The 11,139-nt window shown below is 37.8% G+C and overlaps 1 protein-coding gene across 1 annotated transcript; it reads left to right on the forward strand.

Annotated features, from left to right (window-relative positions):
- Nucleotides 1-2,004: 2,004 nt before the first annotated feature.
- On the forward strand, nucleotides 2,005-8,657 carry LOC310928354 (histamine H2 receptor; the record flags this gene model as incomplete). The annotated part of the gene is made up of 2 exons (XM_083890878.1): nucleotides 2,005-2,806; nucleotides 8,365-8,657. 2 exons carry the CDS (start codon nucleotides 2,005-2,007, stop codon nucleotides 8,655-8,657), a joined length of 1,095 nt encoding a protein of 364 aa, XP_083747004.1.
- Between the last annotated feature and the right edge of the window lie 2,482 nt (nucleotides 8,658-11,139).

Raw genomic sequence — 11,139 nt, forward strand, 5'->3', positions numbered from 1 at the left:
GAATAAAATGGCCATTATATCTAAAAAGAAAAGATGGTTATATTGACACAGAAGACAGAGAAATGTGCCTCGGTGTCACCTTGAAGAGTTAGATTGAGAATATTTTGACCGGTCATAATCCTGTTTGTCCTTCCTCTGCGGAGAAGAGACGACCTGACCCTGTTTCTGTTGTGATTCTATTCCCAGTGCGCTGCTAACACTGCGTTGTTAACAATGCCAATGCTGAAATACAGCTCCTCACATATCAAACTCACTTTACTGGGGCGATGTGTTGTCAACTCCTCAATCCATCCTGACCTTAAACGAGTCACTTCCTGTGTGCAGCACAGTGCGGTTCAGTTCCCCCCCCCCCCCGAGGCGACTGCTGCACTGAAAATAGACACAGAGATCGTCTCAGGCTTAAAGCTGCTGTGTGTAAACTTTAGTAACTTTAGTAACTTTTACTGGTGAAGCTGCAGCTGAACGTCGCTCAGAACTGTGCAGAACTTCAGTTTGCTTTAAAACTCATGTGGAGAAAAAATATCTTTAAAAAACGCATCTTAAAACGTGTTTTTACTCTGTGGCTTTGACCCAGTTTTTATAGTTTTATTGTATGACCTGTTTATTTCTGTTGTTTTTACATTTTCTACAGTATTTTATTGTTTTATTGTTTGTTCTTTATGGAGGACGAGACCTGACATATCAATAAATAAATAAATACATGAACAAATGTAAAGCATTTATTTATTTATGTATGCATTTATTCATGTATTTATTTATTTGTTGATATGTCAGGTTTGGTCCTCCAACATACACATTTGTATGTTTTATTTGTTTTATGCACTTTGTTTCAGCTGCTGTTGTTTTTAAAGTGCTTTATAAATAAAGTTGGATTGGATTGAACTGACTCACTCTCACACAATCAGGTGATTATACACAAGTAAGCAAGTAAATTATTTTTTACTTTATCTCCAGTTTCTACTAAATTAAGGTCATTTCACAATGGACCTTTAATTAAGAACTCATTTGACAATGACATTTGTTTGTATTTAAAATGTTTAAATGTCCTAAGAGATAAGACAGGTGATGCATTTGGGGGGAATTCAATCAGCTTTTATTTTGGCTGTAAGTGAAATCCACTTCCTGGTGGAAGTGGATTTCACTCTTTGGTTAAAGAGTGAAACTATATTTGACGATAGTTTATTTAAAGTTATTTAAAGTTTATTTAGTGTGTGTGTGTGTGTGTGTGTGTGTGTGTGCATAAGCGAACTAAGCCGCTGCTTAGGCCCCCGTGACCACTAGAGGGCCCCCAAGAGCAATTAACTAAAACAAAAAAAAGTTTGTATTGTTTTTACATAGTTGTCAGATGTGATTATTTAACTTTATATTTGATATATAAACCATTTTTATGACCTTGTTCCGGGTGCCTCTGTTGATTTAAATTATTATTGAAGTATTTGTTTGACATTTATTTGTTTATTTTATTTAATGCTGTGTTTTTTTTTACATATAAAAGTCAAATATTTGTATTACAGGAGTGTATTTTGAAGATTGTGCACAATTTAAGATTTTCATACCTTAATATCTTAATTGGTTTTATTTATTATAAACCGTTTGGTTTTATGCATTGATTCTCTGTGTCGCCAGTAGGGGGAGTTGCTGAGTTTACCAAATATTAATTGAAATATTTTTCTGTAAAATTTGCAAATCTGGTGTCGAACAAAAAGTTCTCACATTTAGTTTTACAAGTGTATTCGTGTATTATTGTCAGAGACAGAGGGCCCCAAAATCAAATTTTGCTTAGGGCCCCATGGAGACTTGGGCCGGCCCTGCGTGTGTGCAGCGCGTGTGCAGCACTAATTGCAGCAGGTGTGTTGCTGATGATGCTGATGATGATGATGAGGTCTCAGGTTGAGTCCAGAAGTCGCAGCTTCTTCTTCTCCAACTTGTGTTCAATGTAACTTTGTCTGACAACAATGTTGCCCCTCGTGTGACCTGCGATGAGCTCGTGAGGAGGAAACAAAGATGCAGACAGCAGCAGTGAACCTCTCCGCCTCAGGTGTGGACCAGGACCCGGACCTGGACCCGAACCTGGACTCGCTGCACCGCTCCGTCAAAGTCAGCATCATCATCACCCTGGGTGTGATGATCACCGTGGGCAACGTGGCGGTTCTCCTGGTCATCAGCTCCTCCGTGGCCGGATGGTCCAGGAGCTCCCGGTACTTCCTGCTCTCCCTGACCGCCGCGGACTCCGCCTTCGGGCTGCTCGTGATGCCCCTGAACCTGTGGGTGAGTCTGCTGAAGGACTACACCCGCGGGCCGGACGCCCTCTGTCACGCCGTGGCCTTCTGCAACGCCACCGTGTTCTCCACCTGCATGTACACGCTGGCCACCATCAGCCTGGAGCGGTACATCGCGGTGTTCTACCCGCTGCAGTACTCGTCTCTGATGACGCGGAGGCGGACGCTGCTGCTCATCGCCTTCGCCTGGTGCTTCCCTCCGTGTCTGCTGTCGCCGATCTCGTTCCCCGGCGGCGTCGTCATCGAGGTGCACTTCTCCACCGCGTCGCTGGTCTGCAACCCGGCCTACTCCACCAACGTGGCGTACTCCCTGAGTCTGACGTGTCTCATATTTTTCCCCTGCTCCGTCGTCATGACCTTCGCCAACCTGAGAGTGTGGTGCGCGGCCAAGCGGCAGCGGCTCAAACTGCGCCAGTACGGCTGTGCGCGCCGCAGCAGGCACAACGTGGCGTCCAGGGTGCTCGTGCCAGTGATGGCAGCTTACTACACCTGCTGGACCCCGTGCATGGCAGCCATGATCTACAACGGTGAGTGGACAAATGTCAAAAAGTCACAGATGAATCGTTTCACAGGTTTACAGGTGCACAACAAAAACACACTACAGCAAAATCCAAAAGGGAATTAAATCACCAAATATCCATGAAAATGTCCACGCAATGAATCCATGTCACTGCCTTTAATCTGCTGATGAAAGTTGTATCAACTTTATTTCCTTAGGATTTCACAGGTTTACAGGTGCAAAACAAAAACACATTACAGCAAAATCCAAAAAGAGGATTAATTCATAAACTAGAAAAGCACTCAGAGAGCACAGACCTCAGCCAAGGCAGCTCAGTCCACCCCACGGATCACGCCCCAAAATTGATCCACTTGTTCCTGGTCCCATTGCAGACATTTCCTGATAATTTAATCCAAATCTGTCCATGACTTTTCGAGTTATGTTGCTAACAAACAAACAAACAAACAAACAAACTCCAGCGAAATCCCAATGAATCCATGTCACTGCCTTTAATCTGCTGATGAAAACGGTACAAACTTTATTTCACTAGGTAAACATTGAGATTAAATGACAGTAGCTATTTTCACAGGTTCACAGGTGCACAACAAAAACACATTACAGCAAAATCCAAAAAGAGGATAAAATCATAAACTAGAAAAGCACTCGGAGAGCGCTCCCAAGGATCACGCCCAAAATGTATCCACTTGTTCCTGCTCCCATTTCCTGATAATTTCATCCAAATTCGTCCATGAATTTTCGAGTTATGTTGCTAACAGACAGACAAACAAACAAACAAACAAACAAACTCCAACGAAAACAAATGTCCATGAAAACGTCCACTTAATTAATCCATGTCACTGCTTTTAATCTGCTGATGAAAACAGTATAACCTTTATTTCACGAAGTAAACGATGAGATTAAAAGACAACAAAGCAAAAGTCACAAACAGTCGCTCGTTTCACAGGTTTACAGGTGCACAATATAACACATTAGCAAAATCCAGAGTCACAACATGTCCATGACCTTCTTAAAATCGTCTAAAAGAGGATAAAATCACCAAATATCTATGAAAATGTCCATCCAATGAATCCATGTCACTGCCTTTAATCTGCTGATGAAAGTAGTATAAACTTTATTTCCTTAGGTAAACAATGAGATTAAAAGACAGTCGCTCGTTTCACAGATTTACAGGTGCACAACAAAATAACATTACAGCAAAATCCAGAAAAGCACTCGGAGAGCACAGACCACAGCCAAGGCAGCTCAGCCCACCCCCCACGGATCACGCCCCAACATTTATCCACTTGTTCCTGGTCCCATTTCCTGATAATTTAATCCAAATCCGTCCATCTGTCCAACTCCTTTTCGAGTTATGTTGCTAACAAACAAACAAACAAACAAACTCCAGCGAAAACATGTACCTCCTTGGCGAAGGTCAAATATCTATGAAAACGTCCACCCAATGAATCCATGTCACTGCCTTTAATCTGCTGATGAAAACAGTATAACCTTTATTTCACGAGGTAAACAATGACATTAAAAGACAACATAGCAAAAGTCATAGGTTTAAAGGTGCACAACATAAAACATTACAGCAAAATCCAGAGCCACAACATGTCCATGATCTTCTTAAAAACGTCTAAAAGAGGTTAAAATCATCAACTATCCATGAAAACATCCAGCCAATGAATCCATGTCACTGCCGTTAATCTGCTGATGAAAACAGTACAACTTTTATTTTGCTAGGTTAGCATTATTGAGATTAAAAGACAACGTACAAGCACTGCATTTGTTTTCATGTCGATTGTGAATGTGTTACTGACATAAGGTCATAGTTAACTTAATGTCTTCTTGTAAGACAGTGGCCTTCGTGTCGTGTAAACAGAAAAAGTTGAGATAACTCAAAATTTCAATAAATGTTTGAGTTTTTAAAAAAGTTTCATCAACTAATGTTATTCTGTTAGACAAAGGTGTAAGTTACTCAAAGTTTTCAAACCGTTTGGCGAACTAAACTTTGTTCACATAATTTAAAAATTAATTAAACTTTGAATTTTGAGTTGGCACAACTCTAACTTACTAACAAGTTTGTCTAACAAAATAATATCAGTTGATGGAACTTTTTAAAAACTCCAGGTCTTTCGTTGGGCTGTAAACTCAAATGATTGATTGCAGTAAGTTGCGTTGAAATGTTGAGTTTTCTTAACGTTTTCTTTTTTACAGTGTAGCTCATTGTCAAACAGGAGAGTGTGAAGGAGGTTTGTGTGACTCCATGTTCTTCAGAGTTAAAGTAAAATCGTCCGGTGTGAGAGCAGCACGTCGTCTTCCCCGTCTCACTGCAGACTTTTGTTGACGTTTAATAGAAATAAATCCTGGAGGCAAAGTCTTCTGTTAAAAAGAATAAAGAGTAAATCTAAGACGTCCTTTTAGATAAAAACACAATAGCTGTTGATGAACAGACAGTGTTTACATGAACACTAATATCCTGATATTTAGTGTCACAAAATAAGCATTAATCAGATTAAGAAACAGAGAATAGACTTCTCTGATTGGACTTTTCACAGCAGTAGATGTGAGTTATAATGAGCCTTTGCAGTGTGAACTGTAAATGAATGGAACATTCTTATAAACTGAGGGAAATATAATGATCAGAATCATTTCTTCTTCAGAAAAAGGTCAATATTTGGATTCTCGGTGTCAAACTGACAAACCTTTCCTTATGCAAATGATGATCCTGACGCACACACGGACTCATTTAAAAGCATTGATTTACTTTACTAAAAATGTCAGTGATCTTTAAAAATGTCAGTGTGGTCAGCACAGATATAACGTATCCTGTTTATGTAGATGCATATTATAACTGCTGTGAAATAGATAAAAAACAGCTCTTAAAAACACATTTATGTGACCGTGTTTTTTAATGACAGTTTTAGAGTCAAAGCTCCTGATGTGGATCCACATGTGCTGCGTAAACCGCCGATCAGACGCATGTAGAAGATGTGACATGTGATCACTTATGGCTTTAAACCTGATTTAAAACGGTATTTGTGCATTTGAGTGGAAAACTTCTGCAAAGTCTCATTTCTGCTTTCGAGGAGAGCGAGAGATTGTGAGCGTCTGACACTGAATTTGATTTATTTCTCCTTTTAGAGAAAGCGGTTCGTAAATTTAAGCTAAGATTGTATTGAGAGAAATCACTGTCAAGTTATTTATGCACTGCCAGGTGTGAATGTACTGATCCGCGACCTTTGACCCCTGTTTACAACAACCAGGTCAGGAATGAGAGTGAAGTCACGGTTGAATGTTTCTCCGGTTGAAATATTAAATCTCTCTCACAAATACGGCTGTAACTCATTTAATGTGGTTTTAAAAAAAGCAGGAGAATATAGCCGACGTCTTTATTTTCAAACTCTACTCCACAAAATCACTCAGTCAATTTTATGCCTTTATATTTGGACTATAAATTTCAAGTTGATGGTTTTACTCCACTGCCCTCGAGGGGGAAAACACAAATCTGAAGGCAATTATTTTCCTGGTGTGTGTGTTTTTATTATTGGCTGATGACATGTTCAGCTCTAGTTTTTTACAGATGTGTTAATTTATACGAATCCTCAAAGGTGAACGTGTACGTATAGTGTGTGATTCCTGCCACTAGGGGTCGCTCAATGAAGAAAAGCTGAGCAGGAGGAGGAGGAATAATGGTGAAGCCGTGTTAGAATGAGGCTGATTCAGTTTGTGTTTCACAATTCTGAACATAAGTTGGTGCGTGCTCGGTTCTGTTGCCGTGGTGATGTAGCCACAGTTAAAAGAGAAGCAGATCTTTGTCATGTGAAAACTTACCTACACTACGGTTCAAAATAATGTCCTTATTTTTGAAGGAAAAGCACTTTTTTTCAATGAAACTTACATTAAATGAATCATAAATCCACTCTGTACATTGTTAATGTGGTAAACGACTATTCTAGCTGCAAATGTCTGGTTTTTAAAGGTGCAATATGTAATAAATATGAAGCTAATATGTCATATAACATGTTCATATAACAAACTGAACTCACCAACAACAACAGTACAGACAAAATATTCACATTTTTTAAAAAGTATTTTGCAGACTGCAAATCATGTTTATGTTTTGAAATCATGTTTTGGCGTCATGTGGCGCCACCTACAGCCGTCTACCAATCATTGCAGTCAGTAGAGTCTCAGCTGCTGAGCAACCACGGGTTGCCAGTTACGTCAGAAAACAAAACCTAAAAGACCTCAGTATTTTGAATTTGAATGTAGTAACCGTTTTTGGCCACATTCTTACATATGGCGCCTTTAATGGAATATGTACATAGGTGTATAGAGGCTCATTTCCAGTGTTCTAATGGTACATTGTGTTTGCTGAATTATTGGATATTACACTATGTACATACACAATGTACCATTAGAACACCGGAAATGGGCCTCTATACACCTATGTACATATTCCATTAAAAAATAAAGACGTATCTCAAAATGTAAATGTATTTCTCAAAAAAAATGTAATTTCATTCTCCAAAAAAAATGTCTTCTCAAAATTGTATTTTTTTTCCTCAAAATAAAAGAAAAATCTCAAAATTTGTTTTTTTCCCTCAAAATTTTTATTTCATTCTCAAATATTTTTTTTCAGAATTTTATTTTTTTCAAAATTTTTTATTTTTTTCAAAATTTTTTATTTTTTTCAAAATTTTTTATTTTTTTCAAAAAAAATTATTTTTTTCAAAAAAAATTATTTTTTTCAAAAAAATTTATTTTTTTCAAAAAAATTTATTTTTTTCAAAAAAATTTATTTTTTTCAAAAAATTAGATTTTTTTCAAAAAATTAGATTTTTTTCAAAAAATTAGATTTTTTTCAAAAAATTAGATTTTTTTCAAAAAATTAGATTTTTTTCAAAAAATTAGATTTTTTTCAAAAAATTAGATTTTTTTCAAAAAATTAGATTTTTTTCAAAAAATTAGATTTTTTTCAAAAAATTAGATTTTTTTCAAAAAATTAGATTTTTTTCAAAAAATTAGATTTTTTTCAAAAAATTAGATTTTTTTCAAAAAATTAGATTTTTTTCAAAAAATTAGATTTTTTTCAAAAAATTAGATTTTTTTCAAAAAATTAGATTTTTTTCAAAAAATTAGATTTTTTTCAAAAAATTAGATTTTTTTATATTAATTGGAAAAACAGTGATTTTTCTTAAAATTTTTATTTCATTCTCAAAATTAAATATTTTTTCACAAAAGTTATATATTTTTTCCCCCTCAAAATTTTTATTTCATTCTCAAGTATTTTTTTCCTAAAAATGTTATTGTATTTTTTTAAAAATGTACATTTCTCAAAATTAGTTATATTCATTGAAAAAAAAGTGATTTTCCTTCAAAAAACAAGGACATTTCTAAGTGAGTCCAAACTTTTGAACGGTGGTGTAGACTATCTTTAAATAAGTCAACATGGAGTGGCTCTATATCATGTTGCTGTTGTGCATGAGCTCTGTTGTTGTTGTTGTTGTTGTCATGATGTGTCATCATGACACCTGTCTTACACCTGTCAATCCCCATGGTTCCCGCCCCCCCCCACAGCGGTCTCGGGGAGCCACGTACCAGAGTGGGTTGAGTTTGTGGTGGTGTGGCTGCCGACCTCCAACGGCTTCCTCAACTGCATCTTCTACTTCTGGATAAACCGCAGCTTCCGCAGGAAGTTCTACCTGGTGGTGCAGAGGCTGACGCTCGCCCTCTGCCCCACACTCGCCGACGCGTTTGAATGCTGCGGCGCCTCGAAGACGCAGTGCGTGTCGGTGTTGGACAACAACAACATGGTCCACGGACGGTCGTCCAGCGTCTCCTCCACGTGCACGCTGCTGTCGTTAGCTTAGCGCGAGCACGAGTGTTATCAACTAAAACGTAGCGAGTAATAATTCATATTGCAGTGTAAATATCAAGGCTATAATGGGAGGTGTTTGTAATTCTGTACAGTTGAAGTCATATTAATGTTTGTATAATATTCCTTTTTTTTATTTTTTATCAATTTTCCGTCTAAGAAGAGTGTTCCGTTGACAAGAACACTTCATTTATAATTTATTTGGATTATCCTTTAGTTGTTTTACTCACGCACACAGTGTTCACTGTCAGAGAAGACCTCTTAAAAAACGCCTTTTTACTTATTTTATAGTTGGCCGTCCACCTCCTCTGAGCTCCGGTGAGATATTCCGTCATTATTCTGTTCTTCTACAGCTGTAAAAACCCAGGCTTTTAATCAGCTATTGCATATTTAGACTTTTCCGCTCAGGTCAACACACATTTCACCTCAAACGCGGTTCATTTACGTCAAACTGTTGATATCGAGACCTTTTATCTGTCGGAGACGTTTGTGAAGCAAACATCACAGCGGCGTGATTACCAGCGCTTTGAAGGATCCGGCACACGCGTTCAGTTTAAACGCCGTTCAAGGCCTTGGTGTCAAACGGCTGGGACGCGTCGACCTTTGAGTCGCAATCGTTTCGCCGTACGCAAATGAGAAAAAAGTCATTAAGCGGCCGCAACGTGAAAGGTCAACGTATCTGTGCCGGATGGAGACGACGTGGGAGTTCTGAGGATGTCGAGGTTCTCAGGCTCTTCCTCTCAGTTTTGTCTTCTACAACATGGATTTAATTTAATAATATACACGTCTGCTTTGTTTGTCATGGCGCAGGTTGCGTAAGAAAAAAAAAAAAAGCATAAGTTGCAGTTTAATCTTCCTCAAATGTTCAGAAGAAAGAGAAATTCCAAACAGTTTTATGAGAGTTGTTTTAGCTTTCCGGCTGCTGCTTGGTTCCGAACACTTGTCCTCCGTGTGATCATAATGAACTGCACGAGGAAAGTGGAAATATGTATATGTATGTCGTTTTGTTGTGTTTCTAAATTCCTATTATTATTATTATTATTATTATTATTATTATAATAAAGAATGATTAAAAAAAAATGTATGATATTGTATTGGGTTATGGATCTATGAAATAAAGCATTATGCCTTTGAATGTTGTTGTCCTAATATGTACAAGTATCTCAAATTCAAAATAAACGTTTTATTGTCGCAATTACGGAATTGACAGAGGCGCAGCTTGTGAACAGGGGCCCCCGAGCCGAGAGGGGGCCCCCGCCACTCGGAGCCTGAGGGCTGTTTTTACTGAAATGTGCAGTGAGCAGCCGCCTCCCCGTCCCCCTTAAAGGGATACTTCACCGATTTGAATGTGGCTTTGTATTGCTAGAATAGCAGTAGTATATTTTTTGAAAATGTGCTTCCCTCCCTCAGTTTTTCCCTGACTTGTAAAAAAATCTGTTTTCCCTTATCCAAATGTGCCCTACTGTGAGTCAAATGACACGTTTTGCATCACAGTAGGGAAAATTTGGATAAGGGAAAATGAAATTTGTTGATTTTTGGTGAATTTTTGAAATATTTAATTTAATTTTTTTACGGAGTGAGGACATTTTGGTCGGTCCTCACTTTGTTTTCATTGAAATCACTTCCTTAGGTTGCTATAACATGCTATACTCAATTTGTCAAAAAAAAAAATTCACGTTTTTGGACGACATAGTTTGACATTTTTATCAAATTTCGGACCAACATTTTTTTGTCAAAGATTTTTTCAAAGTTTGGACGACATAGTATATTATGACGTTTTTGTCAAATTTTGGACCAAAATTTTTTGGTCTAATTTCTTTTTAAATTTTGGTCGACATAGTATAGTTTTGGTCTACATTTTGGTCAAAAAATTTAAAAAAATCGAAAAAAAATTCCAGCCCTTTTTGCTCTGGGGCTCCACCTGCAGACATTTTATGGTACTGCACCCATTAGTGTGTGTGTGTGTGTGTGTGTGTAAAAAGGTGAAAACTTCATCCGTCTCTAAGTCGGTGTGTAAGAGCACAACATGTGACTCGGCGTTGGCTCCTGATTTATGTTTGCACTCTAGTTCATATTTGATGAATTGCCTCATGAATAATTTGAATTGGATATGTTAATTAGCGCCTACCAGTGCCACGTTAGATAATGGGTTAAGTCGAGGGAATAAAGTCAAAGAACGTTATTATTGAACATAACGATGATCCTGCTGAGGAATTAATAAAGGAAAGAAACGATAAACGCGCACATTTTCTTCACGTTATTCGACGACTCTAAAACCCTGGTGTGTGTGAAACATTTGCAACTGAGGATATTTTATTAATTCAATGACCGTGGAATATGTGTGTGTGTGATATGAGTGGATTTAGTGCCATAAAAATCAATCCGCGTGTGTGTGTGTTTGGAGTTGCTGAGGGTTCTAAAGCAAAGCTGCCAAATCCACTTAGGATTCCCTCTCCACACACACAGGAAAATGAGAC

This window comes from Microchirus variegatus (genome assembly GCF_963457635.1).
Source record: "Microchirus variegatus genome assembly, chromosome: 6".
Lineage (NCBI taxonomy): Eukaryota > Metazoa > Chordata > Actinopteri > Pleuronectiformes > Soleidae > Microchirus > Microchirus variegatus.